The sequence below is a fragment of the Choloepus didactylus genome, chromosome X, assembly GCF_015220235.1.
Source record: "Choloepus didactylus isolate mChoDid1 chromosome X, mChoDid1.pri, whole genome shotgun sequence".
NCBI lineage: Eukaryota > Metazoa > Chordata > Mammalia > Pilosa > Megalonychidae > Choloepus > Choloepus didactylus.
Genome location: NC_051334.1, coordinates 23,557,683 through 23,571,082, shown reverse-complemented (window position 1 = coordinate 23,571,082; position 13,400 = coordinate 23,557,683). Strand labels below are relative to the sequence as shown.

At 41.4% G+C, this 13,400-nt stretch overlaps 1 protein-coding gene across 5 annotated transcripts in view; it reads left to right on the top strand.

Moving 5' to 3' along the window:
- PCYT1B (phosphate cytidylyltransferase 1, choline, beta) overlaps positions 1-13,400 on the top strand; it is a 188,558-nt gene that overhangs the window by 17,022 nt on the left and 158,136 nt on the right. For 2 of the 5 annotated variants that reach the window (XM_037821897.1, XM_037821894.1), the window contains exon 1: positions 6,610-6,791. The exons of the other annotated variants lie outside the window; for them this stretch is intronic. In XM_037821897.1, coding sequence (XP_037677825.1) covers positions 6,678-6,791 — 114 coding nt within the window. In that variant the 5' untranslated portion in view covers positions 6,610-6,677. Of the gene's footprint in view, positions 1-6,609; positions 6,792-13,400 lie in introns of those variants that run through there. 5 annotated transcript variants of the gene reach the window in all.

The window sequence follows — 13,400 nt, the reverse complement described above, 5'->3', positions numbered from 1 at the left end:
TGCTTATAGAATAATACTCGAGAAGACTGGAGGGAGACAGTAGTACATCCACTTAGGAAGGATAATGAAGACTGGCAGGTGTTCGTACTTGTGGACCCTTGGTCTAGTCTTGAACCTGGTTAGATTATTAACCTCTAAGGTCTCTGAGCCACCTATGCTACATTTGATCTATTTCACTAAAATCACTGAAACTGTAATTGTGACTAACAGTTCCAGTGTTAAGTCAGTGCCTGGCCTTGTCCTTTTATCATAAATGATCATACTATTTTGTGGATTAAATAAATTAAAATGGCACACATGCATGAAATTGAGCCATTATGTTTAAAATTACCTATATTCTTATACTTATTCACTGACATTCAGATAATATGCTTGGCATGCAAAAGTTGTGGATCCAAAATATGCTCAAATCCAAGAGAGGAATATTTATTCATATTTTTTCCTGTTGCATTGTCTATTTTGGCCATGTACCTGGACCCAAACCCCGTCAAGGAGGGACCAAAATTCACACAGCATCCTCGAGTACGATGGTAGCTGCATTTGGAGTTTTGATTAAATTGCACTACATGTGTGATTATTACTTGTAAACAGATGATTAGATATTAATTAGACAATAAGTGATTGTAAAGCACTTAGAAAATAAGTGTTTATAAATACCACCAAGAAATAGCAACAATAATTCTTTACTGACTACACAGCTGCTAATGTCAATAAGAATGATTTATTCCAGCTAAGAGCAACTTTAATTTATGCAAAAAAGCTGCCATCATATCTGTTTTGCTGCAGCAAAACAAAATATGATATATTTACAACTGATTGTATCATCAGTATTTAGATAAATGCATCTCATTTTAATTTAAAAACATCTCTTTTAGGACCTTCTCAAACTCAGGCACAACCATGAAAGTATGGTGTCCTTGAGTGCTAAGAATTGGAGCCTCCTACTGCCTATCTCTCTGACTTAGGTCAAATATTTATTTCTTTTAAATATGAGATGTAAGATGACATTTCATTAGCGGTATTTTCATTAATGCAGTAGGTTTGTCATATCTGGTCTGTCCGGTTACTCCCCAGCAACTTAAAACCAACCATACTTAGAATCGATAGTTTGGTCAAATGAATGAGTGAATGTCAATTCTTTTTTGATTATTATAGAAGTTGGGGAAGAAAAGAAAATCCTTCTTAAGAATAAAATCAAGTGCTTTCAAGGAGAGGCTAGGCCTGCCTATGGTTGTGCCTAAGAGCCTCCTCCCAAATGCCTCTTTGTTGCTCAGATGTGGCCCTCTCTCTCTGGCTAAGCCAACTTGAAAGGTGAAATCACTGCCCTCCCCCCTACGTGGGATCAGACACCCAGGGGAGTGAATCTCCCTGGCAACGTGGAATATGACTCCCGGGGAGGAATGTAGACCTGGCATCATGGGATGGAGAACATCTTCTTGACCAAAAGGGGGATGTGAAAGGAAATGAAATAAGCTTCAGTGGCAGAGAGATTCCAAAAGGAGCCGAGAGGTCACTCTGGTGGGCACTCTTATGCACACTTTAGACAACCCTTTTTAGGTTCTAAAGAATTGGGGTAGCTGGTGGTGGATACCTGAAACTATCAAACTACAACCCAGAACCCATGAATCTCGAAGACAGTTGTATAAAAATGTAGCTTATGAGGGGTGACAATGGGATTGGGAAAGCCATAAGGACCACACTCCACTTTGTCTAGTTTATGGATGGATGAGTAGAAAAATAGGGGAAGGAAACAAACAGACAAAGGTACCCAGTGTTCTTTTTTACTTCAATTGCTCTTTTTCACTTTAATTATTATTCTTGTTATTTTTGTATGTGTGCTAATGAAGGTGTCAGGGATTGATTTAGGTGATGAATGTACAACTATGTAATGGTACTGTGAACAATCGAATGTACGATTTGTTTTGTATGACTGCGTGGTATGTGAATATATCTCAATAAAATGAAGATTAAAAAAAATAAAAAAAATAAAAATAAAAATAAAAAGAGCCACGCAGGCCCAGATACTTGTTGCAGCTGAGACAGACATTTTGAAGACGACCATTGGAAGCTGACGCAGACATTATGGAGAGCGCCATTTTGAAACGCAACTTGGGAGCAAGCAGATGCCAGCCGCATGCCTTCCTAGCTAACAGAGGTTTTCCGGATGCCAATGGCCTTTCTCCAGTGAAGGTACCCTACTGTTGATGCCTTACCTTGGACACTTTATGGCCTTAAGACTGTAACTTTGTAACCAAATAAACCCCCTTTATAAAAGCCAATCCATTTCTGGTGTTTAGCAAAATGGCAGCATTAGCAAACTGGAACAGAAGGTAATTCCAAGAAACACCCACAGTGGGTGGGCAAGTGAGACAAGGAAAGGAAAGCAGCCACAACAAGGTGCACTGTCAAACAAGCTACCACTGTGGGCCACTGGAACTTAATCCCACTGGGGAACTATGGGAGTGTGAGGGCCACTGCAACTGAGGTATTTTTGTACCAACTCCTGTCAGTCATTGGTTGAGAGCTCGGGGGTGTTAAATTCTCTGGCTCTTCAGACCTGCCTCATTGGTGGTGTTGGTGGGAAGGGTTTCCAATGGCCAGAGAAAGCCCCCAGGCAAAGAGCTACAGGTGGTGGCAGTTGGCAGTGGGCCAGGTGTTTACCATGATGGTAAGACTTAAGGGGATATGGGCAGGACTCAGACAGCATCTACTACAAATAGATTATTTTAGTTCTTCCCTGCAGAACTTTGGGAATGGCATTTTCAATAATTTGGTATTATTGATATAAAGACCACTTGCAGGAAGAACAATGACTACATGTCATTTGCAGGTCTCTCCCAAACCAAAGTGAAGCCCTCTGTGGCTTGATTTCCTCACCTGCGAATGGAACAACTATATCTATTTGATCAGGTGTGGTAGGGATAACAGGGAGTCTATAAGCACCTAAGCTAGTGCTAAGAACATAAGAGGTGTGCAATAAATGGTAGAAATAATAATGATGGTTTTAGGAGCAGCACTGATCTTCTACCGAGGTCTTGCAGAAGGTGTGCCTGACTTGCAGAGGTTACAAGACTCTGGAGCCCTGTCCCCATATGTTCCCTGGGAATTTTCTGAGCAGCCTGCCCCTAACACATTTCTTGGGCTTCAGCTTACTGGAAAGATCTCTTTCCCCAGCTTTGTTCCTTAATTTCAACTTTCTTGTTTTCACTCCCTGAGCCCCACGCAGCTTTCTATTTGTTCACTTGCTAACCACTGCCTGTCTGCCCCACCCCATCCCCATACCCAACCCTTGATGTCTTTGGGTGTGGGGGGTAGGTGTGGGACAGTAATGTTCAGTTTTTTTCTGATTATAAAAGTAATATATGCTTATTTGTGAATACTTGTTGGAGATAGAAAAATATGAAAAAGAAAACAAAAATCCCCCATAATCCTGCAGTTCAACGATATCACTGTTGACATTTCCTTCCAGTGCTTTTTTCTATGCATGTACGTATTACATAATTGGGATTTTTTTGAATCATATTGTGTAGCCTGCTTTTCTCACCTGACATTGTAGTGTTAACATGTTCCCATAACATTAGAATTTCTTAAAAAACATGACTCAGTGCTCCTATTGCTGTAAATTGTATCCTTTTTTTTTTGCCTTTTATAATTAATTCTGCATTAAGCATCTTTGTATTTGAATCTTTGTGTACCTCTCTGATATTTCTCTGGGGATAAATTCCCAAGTGGAATCACTGGGTAATAAGGCATGAACATTTTAAAGGAATTATCATATACTGACAAATGTCCTTCATGGAGTTTTTAACAATTTTTTTAATGTTTGTATAGATTTGTGTAACCATTACCATAGTCAGGATATAAACACTTCTACCACCCCAATAAACTCCCTCTTCCTATCCCTTTTTAATCATCCCCCAATCCATAATCCCTAAAGGGTTATGGAATATATATTCCATATATATATATAGTGTGGAATCAACTGATCATTCCCAGTTAATCATCTTGATAGCATTACAATGCTCCAAGTTAAAATAAGCCATTCAAGTATTATTAAAAGGAGAAATTCCTGAATCAGGTTGCAGTAGCAGCCAAGAGTCACCAGAGTGGGTGGCTCTGGTGGGGACTCCTCTCAAATTAGTGCCTGGAAGGGTCTATTTCTGCCATCAGGACTGCAAGACATGCTAGGATTCAAACAGGGTGGTGAGAAGAGAGGCAGGGAGAAGCCAAGACTAGGCTGAGTCAGATTAGTGGGAATGGAATTCGAGAGCTGACCCTTAAGGAAATTACAGACATCTGAATTGTAAGGTTAAAGGATTTGGGATGAACATGTGTTAGGTGTGACTTGGGTTTAACACAAGTTGTTACTGAGAGCTCAGGGTCTACCTTGGGTGACATGATGAAGATACTCATCTTAGGCAGATCTTGGTTCAGTGGGGCAGGGGAGAATGAGGAGGGAAGGGAGAGGGCATCTGCCCCCTGTGAGATAGAATAGAAAAGCAGCCTGGCTGGGGGAGATGGTCCAGGCTCTTGGGCAAGAGATGCTCACAAAAATCTGGCTAGATGTCTGGACTCTGCTGAATAGTCAGGTGAGTAGGTGTGCCTCCCATTCTAGAGAGGGGATTAAAGGACCAACCAGGATCCTGGCGGTCAGCTCAGTGGCCCAGAACATTGTGGGATTAGGGGTGATGTGCTTTCCAGTGGGAACATGTGGCTCTAAGGCAGTGGTTCTCAAATTAAGCATGTCAGTATCACCTGGAGGATTTGTCAAAACAGATTCCTGGGCTCCACCCCTTGAGTTTCTGCTTCAGTAGGTCTGGGATGGGGAGCGAGAATTTCTAACAAGTTGCTAGGGATGCTGCTTCTGCTCCTCTGGGGACCACACTTTGCGATCCTCTGCTCTAAGGCAAAGAAAATATTGAGATTTGAATAATCTCACCCCCACATCACCCAGTGCAGCTGGGAAAGGGGCCCTTAAATATATTGCAGGGCTTGGCTCTTAGAGGTCGAAAGGCTTTGAAAAGCTACACCTGCAGCTTGTGGTATTTTGTGCGTCCAGGAGGGCAAATGGGATAGGAAGAACCTGGCCCCCTTTTCAGGTGACCCAAGCATCACTGGAATTTTTACATGGCTGGAATTTTCTCAAGAGTGGGCAATAATGCAATTGAGTGATGTCATTCTAGTTTAAAGTGGCAGGATGTATAACTGTCAAACCGTGCAAATCTCTGCTGCAAGATCCATTTTTTCTTCTTTTAGTATGAGCCCTGTTTGCTTACTTGAGAAATAATAAAAATAATATCCCCTTCCATTAGTATAGCATATTCTAATTTGTAAAGTGCTTTCACATGATATTAGTTTGATCTCCCACAGTTTTGAGGGGGAGGCAGGGCTGGTGTTTTTGTCCCACCCTTTGGATCTCAAAGTATGGTCCCCGGACTTAGCACTGGGCCTGTGCTTAATAAATGCTAGCAATTATCATGATTTTTATTAATGTTATTGAAAGTGTGACATTTCACTCGAATGAATTCTTGTAAGCTATTTTCTTTGAGTCTTCGGAACACCCCTCTCGAAATGTGGCTATTCCCGGGCGATTTAGACATTAAGGCACATCAGTCTTTAATGCCCCATCTCAGATATTTCTCTGATTGCCAGGAGGATTTGGCTGAGAGCAGGTTGCTTAGGAAATGGGGCCCAGGACTGGTAAAACAGGAGCGGAGGAACAATAGACCAAGCGCCTGGAACAGTGTATTGAAAAGCAGACTTGAGCAAGAGTTCCTTGAGGAAGCCCCGAGGAGCTGGGGAGGGGGAGGAGAGGCTGAACGAGGAAGCAATTAGGGAGGGTAGCCAGAGGTGGGAGGTAGGCTGTCAAAGACAAACTTTACCTCCTTTAAAGCTCTTTCTAGGGCATCCCCAGTGGAGGCTCCGGGGCTATCCCGGGCCTCAGGGTATCTATTTCAGCGCTCGTGTTAGAGTCTAGGGGTGACCGCTCAGAGGCCCACAGCGAATGCCCTGAGAGACCCTCCGAGGCCAGCGGCAACTGAGGGCACAGTAAGTTTGGGTTCAAAAGCGGCTTTTGTTTTCAGGGCACCTCTTAATTTGGCAAATATTCTGACTACGGCACATTATACACTCCTGCCAGGGACCTAGTCCTTTTTTATTTGAGGGCTGCTATGTTCTTTCTCCCGCCGTCCGTGGCCCCTCAGGAAGTGGTTTTATCTTATCTGGGCAGTGCAGCCCGGTTCCCTTGCCCAGAATGGACCAAGACCTTTCAAACTGAATTAAACAGAAGAAACAAAAGCAGCAAGTTCAGGCCCCGTGGGCACGGCCGCCCAGCCAATGGGGCCCCGCCGCTCCCCGGCGGAGTGGTACTATGATGACAGTAGCCAACCAGCGCGCTCCATGCAAATGAGGCTACTGTATCCCGCACCAGCCGCTCCAGTGCCGACTGGTTGTTATAGTGATAAACTGAGGCCTTGCCTCTTGCTTCTCCCGGAGAGAAAGGGGCGAGAGGAAAGGGAGGGGACCCCTTTACTTTCCCCCCAGGGAAGACAAAACAGAAGGGAAGAAGGGGGGGGGGGTGGGGAGGGAAGGGGGAAAATACGTGACAAAGAAAACATTCTCTGTCTGGGAGGAGGCTCACAGAGAGAGTGTAGAGCTGGAGGGAGCATTTACTGGCCATGCCAGTACTTACTGATGCTGAGTCAGAAACAGGTATCCCAAAATCCCTTTCCAATGAGCCTCCCTCAGAAACCATGGAGGAAATAGAGCACACATGCCCACAGCCTCGACTGGTAAGTAAAGACAAAGGATGTAAATGTATGCGTGGCTATGTCACAAAATTGTTCCTTATGCTCCCGCAGCCAACGAGGAAAACGATGCTTAGAGGATTTTCATGTAAATGAGAATGGAGCTACCGCCTAATCCTCAGCTGTTTATACTTAGCTTCTGTACCGGGCGCTGCTCTCAGCTTACAAAGCATTATTGTATTGGCTGGGTGGGAAACAGGCTGCTTGGGATGTGCCGTGTTTTTGTGCCTTGGGAGGAGGGAATGCCCTTTTTCCTTTTAGGTATGTTCTTGTCTGAAGATAAAATTCCTGCAGTGTGATTTAAAAATGGAATTCTCTTTGCAAAGCTCGGGAAGAGTCCCTTGATAAGTTTGAAATCCTAGCTAAGGAATGATTCTGTCCTCAACTGATTTTTTTGTGCCTAAAGCCAATTTTGGCAAAATGAAAACGAAATGGGAGCAAAACTTCCCCACTCATTTGAAAATTTAAAAATAAATAAATAAAAGGGCCTCTCAGTGATGTATTTGGAAACTGTGCATTTTAACTGAATGGTAAAATTTACCGGAGTGGGTTGTGAGGGTTTCTCTTCAGGCAGTGGAAACCTGGGGGAGCTACATTTATTTACCAAGAGGCTGCATGCGTTTAATAATGAAAGTGTACTCAGAGGACCCATCCTCATGGGATGGAAGAGCTTCCTTCCATTTCAGTAACTGGCACCCCAAATTTGGTCAGTTTCCCTGCCACTGGTCATGATCCCTTGAGTCAATGGGGAAGTTGATTCTCAACCACATCAGTGTGTGTCAAAATCAAAACCACCAGAGGGGTGGTGGGTTTTCTGCGGCCTAAAAGTCTTGTGGAACTTGGGGAGACCTCTCTTTAAACCCCCATATCCAAGAGAAACACTATTAGAGCTATCCTCTCTGTAGCGATTTTCCCAAATTTAGCCCAAATTATTAGGTGCAATATTTTGATTGGCTGTGGAGTTTGACCCTAGGAAGAGGTTTGTTTAGGGTTTTGTGGTGTGGTATTTTCTGTGACACCCCGGAAAATGAGGCCTCACAGATTCAATGGCCAGCCCGTTATGAAAATACCATTTTTTAAAAGGGTTAATAAGAGTTCAAAGGCAGGCTTAGAACAACTTTCTAAAGAGCAAGGAAACAAAAGAAGTTCTATTAGAGCTCTATGAGCTTTTGTTCTTCATGTCTCTATTTTTTCTAAAAATATATTTTGTTATGGTAGTTTAATATTAACTACTCCCCAGCACTTAAACTACTTTACTGAAGGACATACACAATTTAGTATCTATGTTCTCATAGGATACAAGCCATCCCAATAAGTTTGTTTCTAAGGGATTCCTATGAGCCACTAAGAATCTCATGATTTAGCACTGCAAAAATTTGACCACTGAAAGGCTGTTTAAAGATCACCCCAAAGATTTTTTTGTAGTGAACCCAAAGTTCAAGTTTACATCACACACCTTCCTGACAGAGGTAAAGGGCAGCGGAGAGAAGCTGTATCCATCTCCAGTTTGTGTTATCAGTCCAGACTCTTGTGTCCACTTCTTTCCCTTCAGTTTTCATCTCTTAGCTGTTTTGCTCCTTGGTTGTTTCTGCCTGAGAGATGAGGAGAGGAAATGAAGGGAAGGAAGCAAGTGCACGTTACTGTCCACTTTCACTTGTGATAGATAGCTCGTTGTGTGGTAACTCTCAAGACCCATGCAAATCTGTCAATGTTACACCCCTGCCTTCATGCTGGTTTTAGAAATAAGGAAACAGGTTCAGACAGGCAAGTGACTTCCTCAAGGTCACATGGCTACTAAAGGGCAGAGCTGGGATTTGAACCCAGAATGCTACACCGAAAAAGTGGAAGATCTTTCCCCTATGACACACTGACTCTTAAGTGAGATTAATTCCCTTCCTGTCTTTTTGGCAGTTCTGGTTTAAAGTGTGTGTGCATGTGTGCAGGGACAATAGGGATGTACAGAAGTAAAACTGTGGAAGTGATAACTTTGATCTATTTGGTAGAAGTTTCCCATGTCATCCATCATTATCATGGGCTACTGGAAATTGTTTAAATAGGGGCTGCAACAAATTTATGAACGACTACTAATTTTTTTCAGGACCTTTTCTCTTATCAGCAAACGTTTTTTGACCAGACTGCTGTAAGGGTGTATTCTAAATTTGGATTTATACTTCAGAGCCTAACTTTCCTTCGTTAATGATTTTTCTTTAAGAACAAAGGCACATGTTAACTACTCAACAAAGTTTGTTGATGTAGAGAGAGTGCATGCAAGTGAAAATGTTAAATTGGCATTTCCAGTTATGGTTTTTAGTGGTTTCTGTTGATCTTGTACTTGTGTTAAGATCTTGACATTTCAGATTATATAAATTCTGTGTTTCTCCCGCACCCAAGCATATCATCCAAAGTCACATGTGGGTCACTGATGCCTGGCCACAGCCATCAACAGGCTGTGGCTGCTGAGTTGTTTAACTAAACTTTGAAAAGTGCATGAAGGATTTGAAAGGGGCCCGCTTTAGGGAGGCAGTTCCATGTTTACATTCTCTATCAGAAACCAGTCTCCTTCTCCTAGTTGTCACCAAACTTGAATTCAGAGTTTAGAGGAAATGGGACTCAATAATAAAACATTGTCTTAAAAAAATCTTAGCAATTACCAGAGTGGTTCTAATTCTATTGGCTGAGGCACACATTGGCTCCCCAAGCTCACTCTAACTTTACCAGAGATATGGAAAAGGAAATTTCTGGATATAGAAAGGACCATAAACGTTTGTTTCAAGGCCCCAAATGTGAACTTATGTTACTGAATGTCATTGTCTATAAATACAATTTTTATTTAAATCTCAGCAATTGTGTCACATGCCCTTTTAGCATGGCAGGTGAGATAGGTGTGTACAGTGTTTCTGTACCTGTGTCTGCATGTGTTTGTCTATATTATTTACAGTGAAGTTTGTTCATTATGATGTGATTTAATTCAGCCCACAATGATTGAGAACCTCCTATATGCTGAGCCCTGAGCCCGCAAGGACTTTTAGGTCTAGATTCTCCAAGGACGAGACTGATGCATAAATAGTTTCAAAGCTGTTTTATAAGGGTACAACGTGCTAAGAAGTGTGTTACCAGGTGCAGTGGTGGCAGAAGGGAGAGAGCGATGCATCCCTTGAAGAGCGCGTCAAAGTTTACCAGGTAAAGATGCTGAGTAGAAAATTATCTTGTCACTGTGTCCCTGGTCTCTAATACAGGGCTTAAAATTTTATGGAACTGAAGGGGGAGGCTGGCATACCTAAATAAGCAGGATTTTAAAGCAATCTATATTTTAGTTTCATGTAATGAGCAAATTGATAATGATATTGTGGATATGATTGAATCCTGTTTCAAGGGGAAATTTTTCTGAAAGGTATCCATGTAGTATTTATACCTGCCTTATGCTTCATTGGAGGAAAAGATAAGGTGGGGAGTAAGTAGACAAAATAATACTGGTAAAAAAAAAACTAGAAATAACAGAAAATGATCTAGGTTTTATGATAGAGCCTGTAGCTTAGGAATGTAATCTTATCATCTTTACCCCCTTACCACGGTGCTTGGGTTTGAGATGTTTCTGAGAGCCCTTTCCATGGTTATGATTCTTGATCCTCAGCTAATTTTCAGTTCTTTACTATTTCCCTGCTTAAATATGATGCAAGGTGACTCATAAGGTTGACTGTCAAGAACAGAAGCTGAGTGGCCTTGGGTGGTAGGATGTAATAGCCCTCCTTGGGCTGTAACTGACTCCTGAGGGATAAGGACTCCTTGTGGGCAAGGACTGTGTTCTCATAACTCCCCAAATCCTCAGACTATCCCGACAAATGCTCTGGTGCTCCATAAACTCTTTCTAACAAGGCTTAGCCATCCTGAAGGCTGTTTGCTTGAGGATTTGGTTAATGACCTTGGTCAAGTTATATTAGGGGTACATTCTGCTGTCAAAAGGAGGTTGTAATTCTACCCTGCAATAGCTACTTCTATGAAGATGAATGTGCCACAGATCAACTGAGATGGCCTTGGAAATAAGAAAAGAGGGCTGGTTCGATATGCCACGTTAGCAGGAGTTCGTTTTGGTTTTTACTTCAAAGTGGAGGAGTGCCAAGAGACTGCTGTCTTGCAGAAGGTGCATTATGTCAGTGGGGAGGTAGGATGCTTACCCACTAGTGCTCAAAAAGATGATCACATTTCTAGAAACGTCAATGCCTTCCTTTACTAGTATCACTATCTATTTAGCCACTATAAGCAGCATACTTTTAAAAAGCGAGGCACTCTTAATGTGTTGTGTAGGTGAAAATAAACAAACGGCTTCCTTGGGCATTTACTGCGGTCAACTGGGGAATTCTGCCCAAGGTTATTATTAGACATCTTTCTGCTGGGCTCGGTCCAAATGCAACATCCATTTCTTGCAGATTGATAACAGTCAGACATATTGAGCATGGAATCAATGAATTCATTTCTTCCATTCTTTTAAGTTTGTTCTCTCACTAACCCCCAACTCCCCATTTGCTTAATGTTAAACTCCTTATGGAAGAAGTAAATCTAAATCAAATATAAAATACAGGTACATTCTTTGTTTTATTTTGGTGTTTGACCATATAGAAATTAAAAGGACGCATATACCCTCATTCAAGCAGTGAGGGAGATTTAAAGTATTTAGTGTTGCGGGACTTTAGATGTAACAGAAAACTCAGTCCCCTACCTACCCCTACCAGGAGCCATAGTTAGCCAGGTGGTTAACAACTTCCAAGCATAGCAATGTACCAGGTGCTGTGGAGAGAAAGAAAAGAAGCAAACCCGCAGTCCTTGCCCTTGAAGATCATTTCCATTTAATACAAGGTAGTAGTTTAGTGTGTGGAAGCATGCCAGGAGGCTGAAGTCCCTTAAGAGAGCTTTTCTGTAAGTTTGATTTTAATATATTGGACTTTCTTAAAAGCTATATTTTATCATTGATACTTCCCACAAGGGAAGACTCTGTTAACCTGATCCCTAAGTTAAGACAAGTCCCTACATTTGAAGAAAAGATGCAACTTGCTGATTTCCAAACACATTTTTGGACATAGAAAGGAACATCTATTTTTGCAGGGATCTTAAGCCCCCATTGTGAGCATCACACACTCTGGCCTCCACAGCAGCACTGTCCAATAGAAATACAATGCGAGCCACATGTGGAATTTAAATTTTTCTAGTGGCCATGTTTAAAAAAGTAAAATAAAACAAGTGAAATGAATTTTAATAATATATTTTATTTAACCCAAATGTAGCCAACATTTTATTTCAACATGTAATCAATGTAAAATTTATTGCGATATTTTACATTCTTTTCTTGATACTGAGTCTAAATCCAGTGTGTATACTGCACTTGTGACATATCTCAATTCAGACTAGCCACATTTCAAGTGCTCAGTAGCCGCATGTGGCTTTTGAGGGAGTGCTCAGACACCCCTTGCCCAACCCTGTGGAGGATGAACTCTGAGGATCCGCAATGGTAGTAGATACATTTCACATTGTACAGCATACACGTGCATATAGGTACTCATAATTAAACCTCATTTTCCCTTCATAATTCCCTCTTATGTCTTCTATCCTATTTTGTTTTTTAATACAATTTTATTGAAATATATTCACATAACATACAGTCAATCAAAGTGTACAATCAGTTGTTCACAGTATCACCATATAGTTGTGCATTCATCACCACAATCTGAACATTTTCATTACTCCAAAAAATAAAAGTTAAAATAAGAAAGAGCAACCAAAACATCCCATTCCTCCCTCCCCCCATTGTTCATTTACTTTTTTTTTTCACTCTGTATAGTCAAGTATTTATGTATTCACCACCATCACACTATCTATATAAGGACATCTGCATTTCTTCCACAAAGGAGGAGGAAGAGTCAAAGAAGGTAGAGAGAAAAAAGAAAAAGAAAAAGAAAGAAAAGAAAAAAAAAAAGACAGCTAAAAAGCAACAAAAGGAAAGATAGAATTAAGCTAAATTAGAATAAAGAGTCAGACAATATCACCAATGCCAAGAGTCCCACACCCCTCCCTTATGTCCCCCCTTATAGGCATTTAGCTTTGGTATATTGCCTTTGTTACATTAAAGGAAGCATAATACAATGTTTCAGTTAACTATAGTCTCTAGACTGAATTGATTGTATTTTTCCCCCAATACCACCCTATTTTTAACACCTTGCAAGGTTGACATTCATTTGTTGTCATTCATGTAAAAACATATTTGTACATTTTATCACAATTGTTGAGCACTCTAGGTTTCACTGAGTTATACAGTCCCAGTCTTTATCTTTCCTTTTTCTTTCTGGTGTCCCACATGCTCCTAACTTTTCTCTTTCAACCATACTCACAGTCATCTTTGTTCAGTGTACTTGCATTGCTGTGCTACCATCACCCAAAATTGTATTGCAAACCTCTCACTCCTGTCTTTCCCTATCTGTCTGTAATGCTCCCTTTAGTATTTCCTGTAGAGCAGTTATCTTGTTCATAAACTTTGTCATTGTCTGTTTGTCAGAGAATGTTTTAAACTCTCCCTCATATTTGAAGGACAGTTTCGCCAGACATAGG